This window comes from Scardinius erythrophthalmus (assembly GCF_964197995.2).
Source record: "Scardinius erythrophthalmus genome assembly, chromosome: 16".
NCBI lineage: Eukaryota > Metazoa > Chordata > Actinopteri > Cypriniformes > Leuciscidae > Scardinius > Scardinius erythrophthalmus.
The window spans coordinates 21,125,402-21,150,353 of NC_138236.1; the positions used below are offsets into that span (position 1 = coordinate 21,125,402).

General features: G+C 36.3%; 2 protein-coding genes across 2 annotated transcripts; one reads left to right on the forward strand and one right to left on the reverse strand.

Annotated features, from left to right (window-relative positions):
* The first annotated feature begins 9,374 nt into the window (after positions 1–9,374).
* On the forward strand, positions 9,375–21,386 carry ceacam1 (CEA cell adhesion molecule 1). The gene is made up of 14 exons (XM_081388880.1): positions 9,375–9,469; positions 12,655–12,933; positions 13,058–13,321; positions 13,414–13,686; positions 14,773–15,024; positions 15,180–15,455; positions 15,538–15,789; positions 16,582–16,857; positions 16,942–17,193; positions 18,481–18,756; positions 18,841–19,092; positions 19,894–20,169; positions 20,808–21,038; positions 21,160–21,386. Exons 2-14 carry the CDS (start codon positions 12,687–12,689, stop codon positions 21,246–21,248), a joined length of 3,216 nt encoding a protein of 1,071 aa, XP_081245006.1. The 5' UTR covers positions 9,375–9,469; positions 12,655–12,686; the 3' UTR covers positions 21,249–21,386.
* A 550-nt stretch (positions 21,387–21,936) lies between these two features.
* Positions 21,937–24,749, reverse strand: LOC308703917 (uncharacterized protein). Its single transcript, XM_081387939.1, has 4 exons — positions 24,614–24,749; positions 23,985–24,074; positions 22,712–22,762; positions 21,937–22,222 (listed from the first exon to the last, which is right to left on the reverse strand). Exons 1-4 carry the CDS (start codon positions 24,675–24,677, stop codon positions 22,098–22,100), a joined length of 330 nt encoding a protein of 109 aa, XP_081244065.1. The 5' UTR covers positions 24,678–24,749; the 3' UTR covers positions 21,937–22,097.
* Positions 24,750–24,952: the final 203 nt, after the last annotated feature.

Below are 24,952 nucleotides of genomic sequence, written 5' to 3' on the forward strand. Positions count from 1 at the left end.
AATTCACACTTGAAATTGTTCCAGATCATTCAAATTGAAACTGTGACAAATGTTCAGAGCAGAGGACTGTGCTCTGCTATTGTGTAGATTGTTATTCGTCTTATCTAAATAGTCCATAGATAGGCTATTCTTCCTCTAAATGTTTTATATTTATAAGCTAATGTTTAGCTATCACACCAAACAGTTCTCAGAAACCATCAGATACATCCTCATTCTTTCTTGCACTGGGAAAATAAAATAACTGTGATGGTGGGTAATTAAAAAAAGAGGTTTCATGACTAAATTCACCTTTAGACCTGAACACAACGTCACACATGGAAAAGAAATGAGGAGGCAACATTTTATTCTAGTCATAAACTTTGGTAAAAAAAAAAAAATAAAATTATATGGCAGTTTTATTGTCTGAATGCCTAACTTGTTCATTATCTTTACCAAAGAATGTGATATAACTACTGTTTTGTTATTTATAATTTATGTAAACTTCAATGAAATTTGACAGAGGAATTTAATTAGTGTAAAATAAAGAGTTAATTTATTGCTCATTCTGCGTTTTTTTGGTTCTGGTTTTCAGCTCTTTTGTATATTTATAAGGTCACGTACTGTATTTTCCCCTCATGTTAGAACCACAACTGATATGGATTTATCAAGGCAGATGTAATGAGTTAAACTTTAACTTTGATTGTGTTTTATGTTGACGAGTGACCTAAAAAGTATCATGGATGAATTCTGAACAATGTACAAGGTATATATTGTATGCCTTAATCATGCATAATGTTATTTCATTAATACACTTAGATTTTAAACATTTTTTTACATGAGTCCTGTTCTCATGTCATACTCAAAAAGAAATGGCAAGATATATTACGAAAGTCGTTTTCAAATTAATATATTAACATATTGTGAAAGTTCTTTCATAATTCTTTAATATCAGTTAAAATTACATGCATGTGCACTGACTTGACATTTGTTTCTTCCTCTTTTTTCCCCATGAGAAAAATGTAAAAGCATTTCCTTTCTGAGGAAACTTTTTCCTCTGAACTGCTGAAATGACAGAACTCTTTTATTTCATTTTAAATTCATTGCTATATTTTTTTCAGAAGTTAAATATTCTGTGTAACTGTTCTTAATACGAAACATACAGTACAGATGAACAATTCTGTAGTTGTATTATTATATGGTGGTTATTACCATGTTCCTGTAAAACAAACAGTCTTTGATAGTCTTTTACAGCCTGCTTGATAACAGTCCCCTTGAAATGTGGACCATGGGTACAGAAATAGGCTACTAGTTGTTTTGACATACAATTTGATCATAAATGCCTTGTGATCATTATGAAACTTTAGAAATAACGGCATGCAGTAAAGTTGCTTTCTAATTTCATTTCTGAACTTACTGATGAAATTGTGGCCACAAGCAAAACCGGCTTCACTAAAAATCGTTTCCTGGATCAACATCTTTGACACGTAGACACTGTACGTAGACTTTCGTTGCTTTGAATCAAGAGATCGGCTTGCAGTTCTCCACACTAATAGTTCAGAGCTAGACCTGCAAGGAAAAATTAACCACTGCTGCCACCTGTTGTTTATGCAGTGAGAAATCCCACAACAACATTTTCTGTTTACCCAATATTGACCACTGGGCTAAATACCAGCCATATTTAACGTAAAAAACAACAAAAGTTGCTTGTCTATGATCTAGGAAGTGTGGTGTCATCATCAGTTTTGCCTTTGGAGGGCACTATTGTTAAATAATGGCATTTTTGGAGGACTCTACAACTTACTGGATCAAAACAACTTTCATAACTATCATGTGTCAGTCCCATCCTATTTTTTCCCACAGGACAGGCTATAGCAACACAGGATTTTTTTTCAAGAGCCCCAAATTTTGAGAAATCAGATTAAATTTGATAACTAGCCTATAAGAAGTGGGCCTTAGGAATAAGAATTGTTGAAGCTTTTAAACAGATTAAAAAATACGTGGACAAAATATATTTGTTTTTATATTGCCCATATAGGCCCATATTAGGCTATCTGTAGGCCTAAAAACGTACATTAAAAAAGACAAATAAAGACCTTTTACGAAGTCTTGATTTTGTTTTTGGGGTGTAGGCCTACTAGAATATGTTTTCATGCTTGACTGTTACAATTTTACAGCTCCTCTCTCTCCAGTCTGGCTCAAACCAGAGCCATATAGAGCTCTGGCTCAAACAGCTAATTTCGATGAAGCCCCTCCTTTCGAAACACCATGCTGTGACTGGTTAGCTGGCCCAGTTTGTTGTTGTAATTGGCAGTGTTTAGCATGTGTTCGGGAAATGTCTTTCCCTCCATAACTGCGAGTTCTTCTCTGGTGTAGGCTATATATTAATGATGGCGTCAATTTCAAACCAATTCGAGCCCGATTTAGACCCTGACAGTTAACGACAGAGGATCATGCAGAACGGATTTCATGCACAGACTTTGCAAGCACGGATTTCACAGGACATTTCAGAGTGATGTTTTTTTGTAAAAACAATTTATACATTATTGATACGATGTTATCCACCATTTAATCGTGATATTTGTCAGAAAACTATAATACAAACTGTAATTGATCACTAAACCATGGTTCATTTTCCAAAGGAGCTGTGAACCTTCTTACAAAAGCGAGATCTTACAGAAGTAAACATATTTTCCATAAAATGTGCAGCACACAGATAAACGTTTGGGTTTTAATGTTCAGGAACAGTATTTAAAATAAATTTTGAGTTTTGGAAACAGTGGATAAGTGTCTCTTTGACATAGCGACAATGTCTTCTCTAATGCAACAATCAGGCATTCTCCCTTTTTTTGCATATTCTGTCAGAGATTTTTTAAATGAGGATTATGACTTTATAAGATCCGGAAAAATCGCTTTGTAGTCCATGCGAGCCTTTCATTGTAGTTCTTAAAAAGGGGATTCTGTTAAAATATCTCCCTTTAAAAGACTTTAAGTTTTGTAAGCTTGCATATAGTTTTTATGCTCAAACAGCTACATTTGGGCCGAATAGCAGTAGGGGTTCAATCTTCAGCTGGCTGGCAGGAGCCGCCACTGGCATGTCATGTGACCTGTCAGTGCCGGCAGGAGCCGCCACTGGCATTTCACGTGACCTGTCAGTGGCTGGTTGGCATACAGTCTGATTCTGGCATTTCACGTGACCTGTCAGTGGCTGGTTGGCGTCTGCCAGTCTGATTCTGGCATATCACGTTCTGTCAGTGGCTGGTTGGCATACAGTCTGATTCTGGCATTTCACGTGACCTGTCAGTGGCTGGTTGGCGTCTGCCAGTCTGATTCTGGCATATCACGTTACCTGTCAGTGGCTGGTTGGCATACAGTCTGATTCTGGCATTTCACGTGACCTGTCAGTGGCTGGTTGGCGTCTGCCAGTCTGATTCTGGCATTTCACGTGACCTGTCAGTGGCTGGTTGGCATACAGTCTGATTCTGGCATTTCACGTGACCTGTCAGTGGCTGGTTGGCGTCTGCCAGTCTGATTCTGGCATTTCACGTGACCTGTCAGTGGCTGGTTGGCGTTTGCCAGTCTGATTCTGGCATTTCACATGACCTGTCAGTGGCTGGTTGGCGTCTGCCAGTCTGATTCTGGCATTTCACGTGACCTGTCAGTGGCTGGTTGGCGTCTGCCAGTCTGATTCTGGCATTTCACGTGGCCTGTCAGTGGCTGGTTGGCGTCTGCCAGTCTGATTCTGGCATTTCACATGACCTGGCAGTGGCTGGTTGGCGTCTGCCAGTCTGATTCTGGCATTTCACGTGGCCTGTCAGTGGCTGGTTGGCGTCTGCCAGTCTGATTCTGGCATTTCACGTGACCATAAAAAGAAAACAATGTATTTCCTTACAGCGAGAGTGTCAGACAACGCGTTATACACGCAGTTCAGCCGCGGCTGACTGGATTGAGCGCCCAGCAAAGCGTCAGTAAGCAACCAGTCTGATCACGTCCATTTTAACTGGTTTAATTGGGATAAAATTCTCTAAAACATAACTAATACTAAATAATAGATGCATGAGATTCCATTCATAAAAAGAAAACAATGTATTTCCTAACAGCGAGAGTGTCAGACAACGCGTTATACACGCAGTTCAGCCGCGGCTGACTGGATTGAGCATCCGGTAAAGCGTCAGTAAGCAACCAGTCTGATCACATCCATTTTAACTGGTTTAATTGGGATACAATTCCATAAAACATCACTAATTCTAAATTATAAATGCACGAGATTCCATTCATAAAAAGAAAACAATGTATTTCCTTACAGCGAGAGTGTCAGACAACGCGTTATACACGCAGTTCAGCCGCGGCTGACTGGATTGAGCATCCGGTAAAGCGTCAGTAAGCAACCTGATCACGTCCATTTTAACTGGTTTAATTGGGATAAAATGTTCTAAAACATCACTAATACTAAATTATAGATGCACGAAATTCCATTCATAAAAAGAAAACAATGTATTTCCTTACAGCGAGAGTGTCAGACAACGCGTTATACACGCAGTTCACCCGCGGCTGACTGGATTGAGCATCCGGTAAAGCGTCAATAAGCAACCAGTCTGATCACGTCCATTTTAACTGGTTTAATTGGGATAAAATTCTCTAAAACATTACTAATACTAAATAATAGATGAATGAGATTCCATTCATAAAAATAAAACAATGTATTACCTTACAGCGAGAGTTTCAAACAACGCGTTATACACGCAGTTCAGCTGACTGGACTGAGCGTCAGTAAGCAACCAGTATGAATTCTCTAAAATGCCAATCATGCAAAAGAACATAATCATATCAACAGATGCATAATACACGAGCTAGAGAGGGAGGAACATACAAAACAGATAAACTGGCAAAAATCAATGGTTTCTGAAACTTGCAAAAGGCAGACTGCCAGACAATAGCCAACCACTGGCAGGTCACGTGATATACCAGAATCAGACTGGCAGCTGCCAGTCTGCCACTGACGGTCACGTGACATGCCAGTGACGGCTCCTGCCAGCCATCTGAAGATTGAACCCCCACTCCCGAATAGGCTACTGAAGCCTATGATTCTCACTAAAATAACCCAGGCGCAAGATGGCGCCAGGTGCGTTTGTATGAAAGGGAGCGCTACAGACTGCACCGGTTTCAGCCGTAGCCTACATATCTATGGTTTTAGCTACCTCGATGATGAGTGTCCAATCAGAATCGAGCCATGTAGTAATATTCTCGTCCAGCCTTGATTGAGTTTGCGTTGTTGCGGTGTTTGCATTAAAGAACAACCCTTTTATTTATAGCAGAGATCATACGCCTACATTTGAAATGATACTTGTGTCTCTCCTTCGGTACATATAAATAGAATCAACAGATGCCTTTGTCTCAGATGATGTCTTGCGATATAAATGCAAACAGACAAATATTTCCAGACAATGTTGTGCATTAGCCTACAGCATTAAAGGTAAGGCTGGCCCAACCCAGCTAAAAAAACAAAATAAAACAAAAAACAGGCTTCGTATTATTGTTCTTCTATCACTTATTGAAGATAGAATTGTCCCTCTTTGGATATCATTTTACTGACTTTGTTTACTGACTTTGTGGTTCCCACACAATACGGGTGAAGCATACTATTTATACTGGTTATCTGTGAGAAGGTTTACAGATTAATTTATTTATTAGAAACTGGACTTGAAGACTTTAAAAGTTCACCCCAAAATTTAAATACTGTCATCATAACTTTCTCATCATGACATTTCAAACCTGTATGACTGCCTAATTTTCACTGTCTATATTTTTATTATCATGCAAATATGTCAGTCACTGATGTCAATATTTTCTTTGCTTATTTATTACACCGGTCACAAATCATAGCCTATATAGAAAATCTCTGATTCTCATTTTAACAGTGGTTTAGCTGAAATGAAAACGAGAAATCACAAGAACATCAAAGAGCCTCAGATCAGTAGCCTACAAGAGAAACTCAGATCTGTTTGCTCAAGGTGAGTAGCAGGAGGGGTTGCAGACAAAAAGAATTTTGAACAATAGCACTGTGACACAGATATTTAAATAGATTCTCTACCATTTTACATTCAAAGCGGCAGTTAGGGTTGGGAACCGAGAACCAGTTCTTATTCCTTAAACACTTTTACAACTACTCTTTTAAAGAAAACTTTTCATTCTCCAACAAAAAGTTCTATTACATAAACATAAGGGGTTTATGCCTAAAACAAACAAAAAAATGGTTTAATGTACTGACTAATAAAGTGCTAATGCACTCTATAGATATGGTATAGAGGTGTTCCTTTAGAGAGCATTGTCCCATGCAGCAATAAGCTGTAGTAACCCATAAACGTACTTCTTTCTGAGATTGTACTGCTAACATCTGAAGTGTAAAATGGGGGAAGATGCCACCCTTAAGAACATTGAACTTTTAAATTATAATATATTTAGATATATCTCCTGTAAATGTATCACTACTAATGTAAGATGGCCCCCTGTCATGGGCAAGAAATGAAAAGCGAAGATGTCTGAATGTTCAACTAATTCATAAAATGACTGAATAACATTTCACTTGGGGCCTTCTTTGCCAATTACCGTAAACAAAGGTCTAATTGTATCAATTCACTTCACAATAAAAACTTTTATTTTATTTTGAAATAATTCAAATCTTAAAACATTCATGTTTCACATATCCCTTACAATCAAATAATAATTTTTGTTTTTGTTTTCCAGAGACAAAATTGATCAGTTAACCTCAAAATTGTTTTGACTGGATAAATGTTGATATTCAGAAGAAATGACAATATTATAGCGTAGCCATTCATCATAAGTGATGAGTGAATTGAGATTGTTTGACTTTATGGTCAAGAGAAAAATGAAGGTCATCTAGCCCTGGGGAACACCATACCCTGTCTTATACCCTATATGTTAAATAAACAAATGATGTGGTTCAGGATCTCACCCTGGGGGTATATTTACATATAAATATGATTTGAAATAAATATGAGTTGTCTATTGATGGTATTTCCAAAGACATATTGACGATTAATAGGATCGCACTAATAGAGTAGTAGTGTCCCCTCACATCAAGAGGGTCCCTGGTGGTGAGTCCTAACTGAGCCAGAAGATCATTCTGTGTGAAGTATGCTCCACATGTTCTCCTCGTGTTAATGGGTTTGTTCTGGTTTTACCCACAATCCAAAGACACAAAGGTTAGGTGAATTGGAGACTGTAAATTGCCCTTCTCTCCAGGGGTTACCTACGTCCCAGCATCCCTGCCACCTTAGGGCAAGAGAATGGATGAATATCTTACACCAGTACTCTTGTTATTATGCTTGATTATGATTAGGCTCTGATTAAATGCATGACTAAATGTCTTATGTATAAAAAGATTTATTCTTATCAAAGTGTCTTATTAAAGTTTTCTTCTTACTAAACTTTATGAGAATCATTCTTGGGCGTGTCAGTGCTGAACTTGAAAGTCAGCCAAAAAGCCTCTATCACATTTAAATAATCGCAAAACAAACAGTGATTCATGATTTTTCACAATTTTTCCTGCACAAAACTAATATCAGTGTGAAGTAATCTTTTAGAACGCAAACAAAATGAAGTAGTTAAACATAGCTTTTCAATGACATCAAACCTGTTCGGTTTACGTCACTTGAGATAAAAATTTAATGTATTATAAAAACAAACTTTAAATACTCAGAACTTGAAACCAGGAGTGATGTTGGAAGCTGGCGTGAATGAAAACAGCAAACTTTAATTGTCATCATGAGTCACTCCATGTTAATATCAACTCTTAGTGTTGATAGTGCACACTTTTTACTAACCACAAATCTTTTCCTACCACACCAGGAAATATTTAAATACATATGGCTTGACCTTGGATTTGTGACTTGAATGTCAGCTGGGTACCAGCAGTCTGATTCCAGATTACAGTCAACCACAACAAACACCGCCACTCAAAGTGAATGTGTGTGATGGTGACAAGGGGAGTACCTTTTTGTCACATGCTTTCTCATTGGAGAACCTAGTCATTGGGTAAATATTGGTAGAATGAAAGTATAATAGTGATTACTCCATTTAGTTTCAGTCTCATCTGAAGTTTGTGGAAGAAGTCAAATATTTTCTAGTTAGGATTTCCAAAATGGGACATCAATTACTTGCCTTCTTCTTCCTCACCTTAAGCTGTATACCAGGTATTTATTCAATTGTATTTTCATTTTCAATTGAGTTCTTTTTTTATGAACAACAATGCAGAAAGGAGATCATTTGTTACTGTAAATATACCAGTTTTACAAATTTACCAAACATTTGGTTTGACAGAACAGTTAACTTTCAAACGTTTTTTATTAATTCTGTAATTTACTTTTTTTTTAAATAAATTTCACTTGTAATCTTCAAATTTTGTATAAAAAGAAGGTACAAGTATTTAGTGTCAAATCACTTTTTAAATAACATTTATATGTATTTTGGTAACACTTTACAATATGGCCTCATTTGTTAACAGTTACTGCATTAACTAATCAACTAACAAAATATTTTTGCAGCATTCAATCTTAAATATGTATTAGTAAATGCTGAGCTTAACAAGAACTAACAACAAACCATACTTCATAATGCATTTATTAGGCTTAGTTGATATTAAATAATGTAGTTAACTAATGTCAACAAATAAAACCTTATTGTAATGTGCAATACTTACTCTTACTTGAAGTGCAATACGGTTATAATGTACAGTTCTGAATATTCAACTTTTCTCAGGTTCTTCTGACTGTAATCATTATTACAAGAAATATATTTTTATATTTGAAGAAATGTACATTTGTGGATACAGTGACATTATCACCAAAATGTCAGAATAAAGTATTAGAATAAAGTGCCCAGATTACACATAAACAGATAATTAATTACATTAGCAATAGCAATGCTTAATTAGAGAGTTGACCACATAATTACATATTAAATATATGTTGGTCATTAGTACACTTTAGAGTGTCTATTTTTCCTTTTTACTTCTACAAGCTAGACAATACTAAATATGAAAACTACAACTATGGAAACAAGCAACGAATATGCAAAGGCTACATGTAAATCAGTAGACTTATTTGTGTTGAATATTTTCTTACTTTATATGATTGTTTAAAATGATACTGACTGGCTCTCCTGCCTCTCCTAGGTCTTTATTCACTGACCCTGGTTCCATCACAAAACCCTGTGGCGGTCGGGAGCAATGTCACCATAAGTTTGAGTGAACCCATCAACACTGAAATTGGGAACTGGGTGTTTGGGTCTACATTGTTCATATGGTTCACAACAAACGTTCGCCCAGGTAGTAGCAAACCAGATGGAATATCTTTAAACAGCACTACATATCAGCTCACCTTAACGTCAGTAACTTTGAAGAACTCCGGTCTGTATGCATTTGAGTCCTTCAGTCCAAGCAGTGTCAAAGCAGAGATTACATTAGATGTTCAGGGTAAGTCAAATAAAGACCCTCTCACCCTACACACTGTAAAAATAAGATATTCACAGAACTTGTACTGTAAAAAAAGAAAAGAAAGAAAAAAAGATTACCTTAATTGAGCTATAGAATTTGATGTTTTTAGGTTCATTAAGTGAATTTAAATTAGATTTTTATCTTGAATAAAAACAATAAATGTAGATGTTACCACATAAAGCACATTTTTAAATTGATCTAAATAAGATATCAAATGTTTCTTAAATTCTATGCAAAAAAACAACAACAACAATGTATCTTATTGGCCTGATAATCTGTCCACAGTTTTATAGACTTTTCCATCAATGTGACCACTGATTCGTTTAACAGTTTTACATAAACATTCATGATGGAATAATATATAAAACCATTGTAAACCAAAACAACAAACAGAAAAAAAGAAAGTTCAATAAAAACTACAATAATCAAGTAAATCTTTGGCTATTTTACCAGAATTATCTAGTACATCTACAAATTATTTGCTTTACACATTTTTATAAGGGTGTTTTCAAAACAAACATTTGTGCACGCAGTTCAACTTACTTTTAGCTGCTTACGCACTTAAAAACACTTAGCCTACACTCCCTGCTAAAAAATTAAAACGCCTAATATTTGCCGTGTGGTTACTTCATGCTCTTTGAATACAAAAAAATTGTTTATAACATTAGCCTATACTGTAGACCTATACCAACATGAACCTGTAAGCTAGATCAGTAGGCTAGTTCCCAAAATGGGTGCCGCGCTTTTTTCCAACATAAAATAACCTAAAATAACTATTCTAACATATACTAACTTTTTATAGCATATCTTTAAAAAATATATCAAAACACCAAAATATTCGCATGTCCAAACGAATAAATAAGCGAAACAACAATGATATATTTCAAATAGCCTAAAGTTTAAATCGCCTGCTCCGCCCTCTGTAAACTACTCGTCCGCGCTCAATTTTATATTTCACGCAGAGATTGACAGCATAGGGCAAATATGGCGCTAGAGTTCTCATTCCTGGCTAATGATACTTTGCACGTGAGTGACGTCACAAGTACTGGCTGGCGGGCAAGAACGTCGTTCCCCAGCAACGAAACCCAGTAAACTAATCAAGGGTCGCAAGTTTTACTATACAAAAGTTGTTTTTTGAGGTGTAAACGACATGCCAGATAGTTGTTGTGCAATTGGATGCACTAACCGCAGATGAGATAAGCAACCTTCACAGTATTGATACTTTGCAGTCACGTGACTACCACGGATTTTCAACGTTGAGTCCTGTAGTTCCAGGACTTTCTAGCTATCAAGTCTGTTAGCGAGCTAGCTGCATATGGACTAGGATTAACTCCAAGGTAGCTAAATTGTGTAAAGCAGACAAGTTTTTTTAAGATAATCGAGCAGTAATAATTCATTGAAAATTAATGATTTCCGGGCACTTTGACGCTCTCGCCGGTGGCGGTGTGAACGCACAGTAGGCCTAACAGCTGTCGTCTTTTGCTAACAATAACAGAAGAGTGTGATAGGTTGTTTTGAGGTTTGCGATATCTATGATTTTCAATGAGAACCAGAGATGACCCAACAGTAGAGCTAGATTATTTATGGAGGAATTATTACTGCTCGATTATCTTAAAAAAACTTGTCTGCTTTACACAATTTAGCTACCTTGGAGTTAATCCTAGTCCATAGTTATGCAGCTAGCTCGCTAACAGACTTGATAGCTACTAGAAAGTCCTGGAACTACAGGACTCAACGTTGAAAAGTTTGTTGCCCGCCAGGTATCCGTGGTAGTCACGTGACTGCAAAGTATCAATAGGCCTAACTTGAAAAACAAAAAGGCAGCGCCTGTCAGTGGAGCACGAACTAAGAGTAGGCTAGCATATCCTTAATCTACCCCCGTATCAAGAGGCTGTGCTCGCAAAAGCAGGCACATGTATCCCATTAAAATGACCGCGACAGTTCCATGCACATATTTTTTAGTTAATTTTTTGAGTTAAGGTAAGGTTTGAACAAAGCAAATGAGAAACTAAAGAAAAAATTGAATTGGAGTTGGATATTAGGCTATTAGTTAAAGAAGTATCAATCTTTATATGTGTTTTGTTCCAATGATTCCCACTTCAAGTAATTATAATTGGTTCAAATCACTTAGGCTACTGAAACAATCGTTGTCATACTTGTCTGTTAACAATTTGAACGTTCTTGTTCACTTTTATTTATTTTGAAGATCTGAGGTGAATTGTTGCTTTCAGTAGCGCTATAAAATACATTAAATAAAGCACATAAACAGTAGGCTACCTGAGATTATCACTTTCTATTGTTACAGTCGCGATGTCGCAAAAATAGAAACCGTTTCTAAAATAGAATCATCGCGTGTCGCCGTCGCGGCTGGTTAGGACAATCCTGTGTTGTGGCGTCGCGTCACGTCTGGTTAGGACACGATGTCTGTTGTGATGCATTCATAATAAATTCACGCTGCTGTTTATGCTTTATTTGTTGTTTGCTCATCTAGATTTAATTTAATCAATGGGCCCAAATCACTATGCCTTTGGTGTCCTCGTCAGAATCACTCAGTCATCATGAACATAATGCAAAATAATGAAATTCTGAGGTTTTATGATAGATCAACCAACATTTACATATATAGAAGTAGGCTACAATGATAAATATCTTGAAATGTGTTTTTGTCATTTTATACCATTTTCTTCGATTAGACGTAGGCCTATGTGAATTTGGCATGTCCCACATGCTGCTCTGCTAACTTCAGTGAGTGTAAAGAGCTGTTTAAATGACACAAAATCAAAATAATTATTTTAATATTCTTATTTTTCTCAACAAGTTGTTTGATAAAAACAAGTCAATTTGATAATTTATATGCTCTTTTCATAATAATATTAAACATTATAGGCCTACACATGGGTTGGGGTGCCGTGGGAAATAAAACGCTACAATGCCATGCTTTCAAAAATTTTGGGAACCACTGGCTTAGATAACAGCATGATGTCTGACGACAGCATAGGTTATTACATGAACTACTTGGACGGTGAACAGATGATTTTGTTGAGGGGGTGCAGATAAAGGAATGGATTGATAATGCGAAAAGTTATGGTCTACTATACACTGATAGATAATGCTTTGAGCTTGCAGAAACTTTTGTGCTAAAAACAATTTCTGTTAACTTGTAGAGCCTGTCAGTAATGTTACTGTAGATGTAAGCATGACAAACCTGGTGGAGTTTAACGACACCGTGACGTTCACATGCAACGCCAGCGGCACGCCACTGTGGTTTTCATGGCAGAACGGCAGCTCTGCAGTCACAACGGGAGGAAGAGTTCAGCTCAGCAACAATGGACGAAATCTCGTCATCAGTGGTGTGACGCGGTACGATGAAGGTCCCTTCAAGTGTATTGTGGAGAACAACATCAACAAGGGAGAGAGTATTCAAATTAATCTCTCAATAAGCTGTGAGTATATAACAGCACAAAGTGTTGATTTCACTACATATTCCTTCAAAGGGCATAGATAGGGAGGGGCAGCTGACAATAACATGTTTCAAAAGCTCAATCTGAATTGGTTTTATGTGTTTAGATGGGCCTAGTAACCTGAGAATTACAGCCTCGCCAGACAACATGGTATACACTTCTGGTTCAGCCATTTCTCTGTCATGCTCTGTTGAGTCCAAACCAACAGCTTCTTTCTACTGGACATACAATGGCAATCCTCTGAATGTCTATAGTTCGAGTTATAATCTTACAGACACTACCCAGGACCGAACGGGACAGTACACCTGCGTTGCCAAAAATGAAGTCACGCTCAGATATGCTGCAGTGACAAAAAACATTCGTATAGTTGGTGAGAACACTCTCGAAATATGTTTGTCTACATTTCTTATGCTTGATCTTGTGATCTTTTTATCACCAATACGTTGTTGTTTGTTTATTTAGACCCAATATCAGCAGTGACAGTGATTCCATCAGGCTCTCCAGTAGAACTCATGCCTTTTAATCTAAGCTGTAATGTTGTGGGGCCAGTGGACTCCATTCAGTGGATGAAGAACAACATGTACCTGTACGCCGACAATACGATCACTTTTTTCAATGGCAACTCAACCTTGAGCTTTAAAAAACTCACTCTTAGTGACGACGGATTGTACCAGTGTGCAGCTAGTAATGCTGTCAGCAACATTAGCAGCCAGCCCTACAACCTTACGGTCAACTGTGAGTAGGATAGATATTTCCAGAACATCTTTGTTTCCTATAAATACTATATAGATTAAGATGGGGTTAATATGTCTTCCCACCATAAATGTCTCTCTTGACCATAAATAAATGGTCATTAAATGTCATCGCAATGCATTTGTGAGATCTATTCCATCTGAACACTTTTTAGGTGAAATGACAAAAAAGTAGAAATAATTTATTTAGTTCCTACAAAATAATTTCATGAATTCAAACATCTTCATTATTTACATAACTTATAGTTTAATTGAGTTGAATCATTCGATTTGAATACATGGTATTCTATAGCAAAGCTGTATAATTTATATAATTATATATAAAAGTGTATTTCCGGTCTTTGATTCTGATTGGTTGAACCGCGTTCAAAGCTGTTGTAAATTACTCTACAAACATAGCCTACACCTGTGACCATTACATCAGTATTACTGCACTATTTATTTTTTGAATAAGATAAATATTAAAATAAATATTTTTTTATGGATTAACTGTTTTATAATTGCAATAAACCCAGTGAAGCCATAGTTTACAGTGAATTTAGACAGCTAAGGGGCGTTGATAGGCACGGCTTCTTTGGGGCTTATTGCTTTTTATAAGTGTGATCTAGTTCTTATGTATCTCTTTAGATGGAACATTAAAAAATTAGAAATGTTTCTTGAGCAGCAAATCATCATATTAGAATGATTTCTGAAGGATCATGTGACACTGAAGACTGGAGTAACGATGCAGAAAATCCAGCTTTGTAAATTACAGTAAAAATTCGATTAAAGTTTAATTGATTCATTTCAAGTAGATTGAATAAATTACAATTTTAAATATATTAAAATAGAAAACAGTTCTTTTAAATTGTAATATTTCAAAATATTACAGTTTTATTGTATTTTATTGTATTAAGAAACTTTCAACAATGTTAAAAAATATTAATATTCTAAACTTGATATTGTATGAATTCAAAAAATTGCTCAAATCTTTGTGTACTTCATTGTTAGTTATGTGTATTACAATGTTAAAAATAGTGCACCAGTATAACATGAAACAGAAAGTTAACACAAATCATGTATTTATTAGATGGCCCAATCAACACAACAGCCTCTGGTCCAGATTTTGTCAAAGTGGGATCCAACGTGACATTCAGCTGTTCTTCTGTCTCTCGTCCTCAAAGTCAATACAGCTGGTATTTCAGTGGCTCAAAAGTGGCAGAGGGCTCAGTGTATGTGACTGTAGCTCTCCGACAAAACCATAGTGGACAGTACACCTGCATGGCCTTCAATAACATCACAGGCATTAGCAGCAATGCCTCAGTGCAGTTAACTGTACTTGGTGAGTGATTCAATTCAGTACTTTGCTTAACTGAAACTAGTGTTAGTTTTTAAAGTGTGAGATCTTTTGACAGCCTGATTGTTTTTAAAATCTGTAATGGTTGGAAATGTAGTATATATATATATTTTTTTTTTATTTCTTGGTATGAAATTTAGCTCCTGTCACCAATGTTATGGTGAATATGGACAATCAGCAACCAATCTTAAACCAACCATTCACACTAAACTGCACTGCCAGTGGAGATGTTGAGCACATTCAGTGGATGAAGAACGACATGTTCCTGTATCCTGAAAATGGAATCACATTGTCCAATGACAATTCCACCTTGAGATTCCAAAATCTCTCTCTCAATGATGACGGACATTATAAGTGTAAAGCAAGTAACGCTATCAGCAACTCGACCAGTCAAGCCTATGACCTGATCGTCAGCTGTGAGTAACACAGATATATTTGTAACATGTCCATTCGAATCATTGTTCATGAATAATTTTCAATGTATATGGCATCTTTCAGATGGTCCATGGAACCAGAAAGTCGAAGGCCCAATCATTGCAGGGATTGGATCCAATGTGACCTTTAACTGTAGTGCAGTCTCTCGTCCTCAAAGTCAATACAGCTGGTTCCACAATAGTTCAAAAGTGGGAGATGGCCCAGTGTATGTGACCGCAGCTCTCTCACTAAGCGTCAGCGGACAGTACACCTGCATGGCCTTCAATACCATCACAGGCAGCAGCAGCAACGCCTCAGTGCAGTTAACCTTAAAATGTAAGTTGTTAGGCCTTCAAATAATGTATGCTTTTTTAATACTTTATCAGTTCTGTTGTTCAACAGGCAGGTAAGCACATCCTGTTGAGTTCTTTTATCAACTTAACTTTGCAATTTAAAGGAAGCATTTTATATGTATGTGCAAGACTTCTGGTTCATTTTCCGCTAGGTAAATTACCTGAAGAACAACAGTGCAGTAAACGGTAAAATGATTTGCCAGTGTGTTTATGATTATGATAATACATAAAAATAATAAGATACCAAATACCAGTTTGCTGTATCAATCAGCATTACAGACTGTACTTGTACAGCTAAAATAACTGGAAGCAGCTTCGCACATTCAAGTTACAAATGACCGCTACGCTCTTATTTTAAAAAAAAAAAAAGTGGATAGGGTGATAAGGAAAGGTCCAGAATTACTTAAAAGAGATAGTTCACCAAAAATGGAAAATTCTGTCATCATTTACTCTCATAGTCCAAACAGGTATGACTTCCTTTATTCTTTGCAACAAAAAAAGAAGGTATTTTGAAGATTGTTCCAGCTGTTTTAGTCTGTACAATGAAAGTCAATCGGGTTCTAAAGAACACTGGACCACATTGACTTTCAGTGTATCGACAAAAAAACTTTGAGAATTACTTCAGAATATCTTGTATTGTGCTTTACAGAATAAAGAAATGCATATTGTACATGATTGGAACAACATGAGGATGAGTAACTTATGACATTTTTGGGGGGTGAACTATCCATTTATATGATGTCATCTGTCTAAAACCTTTATGTCTAAATTTCAGATCCAGTCAGTGATGTTATTGTAAATGCGGGCAATCAGCAACCAATCTTCAACCAACCATTCACACTAACCTGCACTGCCAGTGGAGATGTTGAGCACATTCAGTGGATGAAGAACGACATGTTCCTGTATCCTCAAAATGGAATCACTTTGTCCAATGACAATTCCACCTTGAGATTTCAAAATCTCTCTCTCAGTGATGACGGACATTATAAGTGTAAAGCAAGTAACGCTATCAGCAACTCGACCAGTCAAGCCTATGACCTGATCGTCAGCTGTGAGTAACACAGATATATTTGTAACATGTCCATTCGAATCATTGTTCATGGGAATAATTTTCAATGTATATGGCATCTTTCAGATGGTCCATGGAACCAGACAGTCGAAGGCCCAATCATTGCAGGGATAGGGTCCAATGTGACCTTTAACTGTAGCGCAGTCTCTCGTCCTCAAAGTCAATACAGCTGGTTCCACAATAGTTCAAAAGTGGGAGATGGCCCAGTGTATGTGACCGCAGCTCTCTCACTAAGCGTCAGCGGACAGTACACCTGCATGGCCTTCAATACCATCACAGGCAGCAGCAGCAACGCCTCAGTGCAGTTAACCTTAAAATGTAAGTTGTTAGGCCTTCAAATAATGTATGCTTCTTTAATACTTTATCAGTTCTGTTGTTCAACAGGCAGGTAAGCACATCCTGTTGAGTTCTTTTATCAACTTAACTTTGCAATTTAAAGGAAGCATTTTCTATGAATGTGCAAGACTTCTGGTTCATTTTCCGCTAGGTAAATAACTTGAAGAACAACAGTGCATAAACGATAAAACTATTTGCCAGTGTGTTTATGATTATGATAATAAATAAAAACAATAAAATAAGAAATACCAGTTTTCAGTATCAATCAGCATTACAGACTGTACTTGTACAGCTAAAATAACTGGAAGCAGCTTCGCACATTCAAGTTACAAATGACCGCTACGCTCTTATTTAAAAAAAAAAGTGGATAGGGTTGTTGTAAAGTTTTCTTTCATCGAAGCAGAGACCAGGAGACAGTTGGGATCGCGTTCAACGGAAGTTATTCTTTATTGAGAACTCCGCTGTACGTTGCTGTAGTACTTCCAACATGATCTGAAGTACATACTTGTTCATGGTGTCTTATAGGCTTTTTAGGAGGAGGGACTTTTGAAGGTGGAGACAAATTCAAACAAAGCATGTAAATTAGGTATTCAGGTTTAGGTAAAAACACCCTAGACTGAACGTCTGGCCAATCCTAATTCAATCAGCATAACAGTCTATTGTATTGCAAATTGCATAGACGAATCATTCGTGTGCTAATCCCATCAGTCTGAGTGATACTGGGACTCCAAGAGCCATTAAAGACAATAAGGAGAAAAAAGGAAAGGCAACTTTGCTGAGCAGAATCATTATCCTACCCTTAAACACTAAATACAATATTCTTTACCGTGATGTTATGTAAGGAAGCATATTTGAAATAGATTCTTAAATTTGGAATCCTTCAGGGTGATAAGGAAAGGTTCAAAATTACTTTAAAGAGATAATTCACCAAAATGGAAAATTCTGTCATCCTTTACTCTCATAGTCCAAACAGGTATGACTTCCTTTATTCTCTGCAACAATAAAAGAAGGTATTTTGAAGAATGTTCCAGCTGTTTTAGTCTGTACAATGAAAGTCAATCGGGTTCTAAAGAACACTGGACCACATTGACTTTCAGTGTATCGACAAAAAACATTGAGAATTACTTCAAAATATCTTGTATTGTGCTTTTCAGAATAAAGAATTGCATACTGTACATGTTTGGAACAACATGAGGGTGAGTAATGTTTTGGGGAGTGAACTATCCATTTATATTTCATCTGTCTAAAATCTTTCTGTCTAAATTTCAGATCCAGTCAGTGATGTTATTGTAAATGCGGAGAACCAGCAACCAATCTTCAACCAACCATTCACACTAACCTGCATTGCCAGTGGAGATGTTGAGCACATTCAGTGGATGAAGAACGACATGTTCCTGTATCCTCAAAATGGAATCACTTTGTCCAATGACAATTCCACCTTGAGATTCCAAAATCTCTCTCTCAATGATGACGGACATTATAAGTGTAAAGCAAGTAACGCTGTCAGCAACTCGACCAGTCAAGCCTATGACCTGATCGTCAGCTGTGAGTAACACAGATATATTTGTAACATGTCCATTCGAATCATTGTTCATGGGAATAATTTTCAATGTATATGGCATCTTTCAGATGGTCCATGGAACCAGACAGTCGAAGGCCCAATCATTGCAGAGATTGGGTCCAATGTGACCTTTAACTGTAGTGCAGTCTCTCGTCCTCAAAGTCAATACAGCTGGTTCCACAATAGTTCAAAAGTGGGAGATGGCCCAGTGTATGTGACCGCAGCTCTCTCACTAAACGTCAACGGACAGTACACCTGCATGGCCTTCAATACCATCACAGGCAGCAGCAGCAACGCCTCAGTGCAATTAACTTTAATAGGTAGGTCTTTTTGTGTCCTGTCAGTATCTTTTTTAACCCATTTGCTTTTTTTTTTTTTACATATGTAAAGAGATCATTTGAAAAGTTATGCACATTTTGCTTACATAATATAGAAATTCTATATTATGTATATTCTATTAAATTCTATCCTAAGTTTGGAAATAAGACTACACTGGTCGCATGTATGTTTTGATTTACACACACACACACACACACACACACACAAATATCCTAAGAGAGTCATTCTCTCTGGGAGTCTGGCTACACTGTATGTTTTTGATTCACTTAAAAGAACCGGCCGATGAGTGTCATTCATTCTGGAAATCAGACTACACTAGTTGTACTGCATGAGCTAAAAATGACTGATTCATACGAGTCATTTAATCAAGCTACACCAGTCATACTGTATGTTTTTTATTCACCTAAAAGAACTGGCTCATGAGAGTCATTTGTTTGGGGAATCACACTACACATATGTTTTTGATTCACTAAAAAGAACCAGTTCATCATAGTCAGTTGTTCTTGAATTGGACTACACTGTTGCAGTGTTTTTTTTTTTGTTTGTTTGTTGTACACAAACAAAAGGACAGTTCAATAGAAAGTCATTTACAGTATTTCTAAAATGTTGCACTACATGTATTTTTTATGGCATTACATTCAATACAGACCACAAACTAAAAATCATTAAAATGAAGATAATTCCAATGAAGATTACTGTTAAACGCGACCCTAGAAGGTACATAATCACACTATTTACAACACGGTGAAATGGACTCATATAATATTCTGTACACTCTACAGATCCCATCACTTCAGTGGTAGTGACCCCTGATCGTCTCATTCCTCTGGCTTCTCAAAGTCTGCAGCTCAAATGTAATGTGATGGGTCCCTACAACAAAATCCACTGGCTCCGAAACAACCAGAGTTTCCAGCAATCAGACGGAGTTACATTTTCAGGAGATAATACCATTGTGACCTTCAAAAATCTGAAGACCGCTGATGACGGGCAATATCAGTGCGTCGCCACAAACTTATTGAAAGATCATGTCAGTGAACCATATGGTCTTGTGGTCATCTGTAAGTAATATAAAAAACATACATGTTTAAAATATAGCTGTAAGCAGCAATTAAGGGGCTAAGCACAAAAGGAGAACTAAACTAAAAACTAAATGAATTTGAACAACTATGGCATAATTAGTATCATTGTGCTCAGTATTACTCAGTATTCAAAAGATATTAGCATTTTTTAAATTTCTGTATACTTTTTGACCACAAGGTGGCTGTCTCAAAACTTTTTGAAACGTCACCAGGGCATGGTGCCGATGACATAACGACGCATTTCATAACAATGTGCTACTGTTTTCATAAATCATAGCATTTTACTACACAATTCAAAATGGCCAAAAATTGGGTACTGTTCGTGATTTTTGGTCAGCCTGTTCAGAAGTTATAAGCTAAAAATATAATTTTTTCTTATCTCATATTTCATCTTAATACAGCAAATCGCTGTGGAGCTACAGCCTCATGTCCATTTTGGCATGCTCTTCGTCGAATTTGTTAATTTCTCAACTGTACGAGAACGGTTGGGTCTATCAAAATGTCAGGATGGTCTGAAGGTGTCCTTCAGTGCTTGGCTCCTAATTACTTTGATATAAATCTGACTTTAAAAGACTTGTTTTTTGTACAAACTAAACCTCTGTGTGTTTACTGAACAGTTGGACCACAGAGTGTGCAGATCATTGTAAGTGCAGAGATTCCCCCCAAGTTGACATGTCAAGCCCTGTCTCAGCCACTTGCTGAGTATCACTGGATCCAAAACAACACAGTAGTGGGAAATCAATCTACCATAGAAGTTCCTATAAAGTATATCCTGGGCAGCAATTACACCTGTGTGGCCAAAAACCCTTTGACCAATGTGACGGTCTACACCAGCCAAGTCGTCAATTGTGAGCCCAAATTCACACAAAACAGTTATGCAATATAGAGGTTAATTGTCAAAATATGCATAAATAGGAAGTTGTATGCTGTGTTCTTGAAGTAACCATCCTCTCTCTGTATTTACCACAGCCCCCAATGCTGCTGTCAGCGTCCAGGCGAGTGTGTTGCTGATGGCTCTCATCGCTCTGCTCCTCCCTGTGCTGGAGCAATGCCTCTAATACTGATATTACTGTCAGGATGAACATGGCATTTCTGAATGAGGCTTGTAGATTAGTTGAACTGCTCAAATTAATTTTAAAACATATTTAAACATTATTGAAAGCCAGGCATAAGCATTTATTAACGGAACACTCTGTTGGCAACTAACAAAAGGGGGTTACATTTTAATGGAACCATACTGCATTATTTGCCTATATATTTATTTTCTAAAAACGATATATGTGGTACATTTATTACTATCATTAATTGGATGAATCACCCATTTAATATGATTTACTCTAAATTAAAGCTGAACCTCACAGATGCAGGATTATTCTGATTTGTAGCTCTTTTTTTTTTAGGCGTGATAGAAATGATCTCTTTCTGGAAAAAGCATCAAATTCTGGCAAATTACTTATCCAAATGACATAATATCATAATTCTGTTTACTTCACAAAGTTCATGTTTCTTACATCTCGCAATTATGAAATGTTTTCTTAAAGGAAAATGATATGCCTACTGTGTGATTTATGTATTTTGTGATTATTTAAAAGATCAAAAAATATGAAATGTTATATATGATATAAATGTTATTTTCTTTATGGAATTAAATAAAAGCAAATTATTCAAACAAACTTCTCTTTTTATTGGCAACCTGTTTTATTTTTAAATGCACTTGCACATCTTTTTCCAGTATGTATATATTTTCCAATTATTAAAACTGAACCTTGAACACTGGGTAGATTAAATGTTTTGGAATATTACAGATACAAAAGTAGTTCAGTATACTCTACTTACTTTAGATATTGTGTAATAAGTACATGTATAAAACTGTGGGGGCGTATAGTTTGTGTGTATAGTGACTGAGATTAAATCGGCATACTGATGTTGCCTTTCTTCTGCTTCCTGATTCCTCCAGTCAACTGTTGGCATTTCTTAAATGTTGCAATCCCCTTCTTTTGGCAAAGAGCTCTCTGCTCTTTGCTGAGGAATCCTGAAAATAAAAGAAAGGAAAATGGATAGGGCTGTCAAGCGATCATTTTTTTAAATCTTATTAATTACACAATGTGCCAATTAATCAAATTAATTAATCGAATTAATCGCAAATTAATCGGATATTATTGGCTGAGATATTACCCCCAAAAGATAATAGTCATTAAAGTCATTATGGTGTTAAATGAGAAAAATATCTAATTGACATAAAGAAAAATGAGCCTTAGAGTTTTTTTATTTTATTATTTGATTCAACATTCAACAAACTTTTAGGCTTAGATGGCCATGAGGGTGAGTAAATGGTGACAGAATAATTTGTGGGTGAACAATACATTTAGTGGATTTTTTATATATGGAAATTAAATAATAAATATAAGACAAACTCATACATGAGCATTTATATAACTGCAAGTTGTGCCAGTGTTTCATGATCTGGTCTGTTTAGGTAAAAATCAAAATGGTCTGGGTAAATACAGGTTGCGTGACTCACTGTGACGTTGCAGCTCACAGGAACAGTTCTGCTCCAGAGAAACTCTTCTTCCTGTAAACACCACATCAATCAAAATGACAGGACTCTTGGCAAAACAGTACATACTGTTAGAGAAAATGTCATATATTCTGATCAATACTTCCGTCATCACATCATTTAAGAAGCACACTGAGAGACACTTTACTACTGGTTAATTGCTGTAACACATAAAACAAATAAAGTCCTCAAAACAATTCTGAAATCGGAAGGCAGTAAATGATTGTAAGGAATTTAAAGATTAAAAGCTCTACGAGACCGACAGTTTCAAGTGAGTTGCGTAATAAATGTTATTTTCTTTAAGACACGGTCTAAATAAAGCGTGCTCACTGGCCAACTTACTTTATTTTAGCATGTTAGCAAAATAATTAAGCATTTCAGATTGTTTTATGAGCAATTTAGCATGTTGTAATTAAGAAGATTGAGTAATTTTGACGTTTTCCCCGTCTTACTTTTAATTAATTTATTATTATCCAAAGAAGTTAGCTCCAAATATTAGCATTTCCACCTCAGTTCATATTGTATTTTATGCTTGAATGATCATTAAACAAATACTGCCCCCCCCCCCCCCAAGCAATGTTTCAGACTTGACTGCATTACATGAAGGTGTACCAGTACCGTTTAGTTAAGTGCTTCCTCTACATTCACTTAGAGTGAATGTAGAAATGCTTGATAAGCAAACAGGTTTTATGTTGGTTTAAGCTTTTTTCGCCAGTAGGATAGATGCAAACCGATCAGCTGTGCTGGTAACTCATAACAGAAATAATCACAATTAAATGGAATGAAGATTTGTCTTCTCAATAACAGGGGTGAATTCAGGTTGGATCAGGAAGCGGATCGAAACCTTTCATCAAAGTTATACATGAATTTGGAACAATACTCGTTCTTGTCTTAGGACAACTTTGATTAACTTTTTTGATCCACTTCAAATGCTGACTATCTGATGCAGTGCTTCCTTAAAATTCATGCCTTAAGAAATGAGGAACAAGCCCGTTATATGTTGTTAGAGTAGAGCTTTGAATCTGTTTCCTTAAATGCGCACAGTCATGATATTCCTCTGATTCATTGTGCATCAGTGTTTTATCGTAGAAAATGTGGGGCTCCTAGTATTTTGTGACGCATTCAAAAGTAATTTTTAAACCATTTGTGTCGATGCTCTCTCATGAAGGTTTCCAGTACATTTCTGATATGTAAGATATGTAAAAACCTTATGCACAAAATGTGAGTATCATCTTACCACTGCAGTTGCATGTCCTGACCTGCCTTCTTGTCATAACGTGACCTTTGACCTCTGGAGATTTATCGGAATCTCTCAGCTGAGGCTGGGCTGCATCAAAGACAAATATTGAAACATCAAATATTCAAATAAATCACACATTTAATATCATACATTTTTATAAAAAAATATATATATAAAAAAAGAAAAAGTTTTTAAAGGAATAGTTTACCCAAAAATTAAAGATATTTTGAAAAATGTTGGTAACCAAACAGTTGATGGAACCCCATTAACTTTCATAGTATTTCATACTTTTTTCACATGGAAATCAATGGGGTCATCAACTGTTTGGTTAACCGTTTTCTTCAAAATATCTTCACTTGAGTTCAAAAGAAGAAATTCATACAGGTTTGGAACAACTTGAGGGAGAGTAAATGATGACAGAATTTTCATTTTTGGATGATCCCTTTAACAGATGTAATTTAACAGCTAAAAGCAAATGCAAAACAAACAATATATTTTTGGTTTGGTTTGTAACATTACAACGCAATATAACATAACAGCTAAAAAACAAAAACAACAACAACAACAAAAAATACATATAGCATACCTTAAATGTAATTATATTAATGATTTTTTTTTTTTTTTACCTTGACAGTGGATGTTAGTGGCAATCACCAGAGCAAAGGCCAGCAGAAGCACCTGGAACTTCATCGTTCTCACAAGTACTTAGAAAGAAAATGAGAAATACTGTCTAAAAGAATGCTCTCTTCAAGTCTCTTCAAAACTCCTGCTTTTCAAGAGAACTCTCTATTCAAATCTAGGGTTACACAGTATTTATATGACAGAGCTCTGATTTCTGGGTCTCAAACGCCACGTTTGGTTATGCCCCAACTTGCTGGATAGAATTTTAGAGGTGAAGTGTGCATGACTTGCTGACAGCATTTTTTTTTTTTTTTTTTTTGATGGAAACGTCTAAGATCTGTGAT

Excerpts from the sequence above, each read along its gene's own strand:
- ceacam1 (XM_081388880.1), top strand. The coding sequence starts at position 12,687 with ATGACAAACCTGGTGGAGTTTAACGACACCGTGACGTTCACATGCAAC. Across the intron at positions 13,322-13,413 it reads AAAAAACATTCGTATAGTTG|ACCCAATATCAGCAGTGACA; the intron begins GTGAGAACACTC and ends TTGTTTATTTAG. Across the intron at positions 15,790-16,581 it reads AGTGCAGTTAACCTTAAAAT|ATCCAGTCAGTGATGTTATT; the intron begins GTAAGTTGTTAG and ends TCTAAATTTCAG.
- LOC308703917 (XM_081387939.1), bottom strand. The coding sequence starts at position 24,677 with ATGAAGTTCCAGGTGCTTCTGCTGGCCTTTGCTCTGGTGATTGCCACT. Across the intron at positions 24,075-24,613 it reads CACTAACATCCACTGTCAAG|CCCAGCCTCAGCTGAGAGAT; the intron begins GTAAAAAAAAAA and ends TCTTTGATGCAG. Across the intron at positions 22,763-23,984 it reads CAGGACATGCAACTGCAGTG|GAAGAAGAGTTTCTCTGGAG; the intron begins GTAAGATGATAC and ends TGGTGTTTACAG.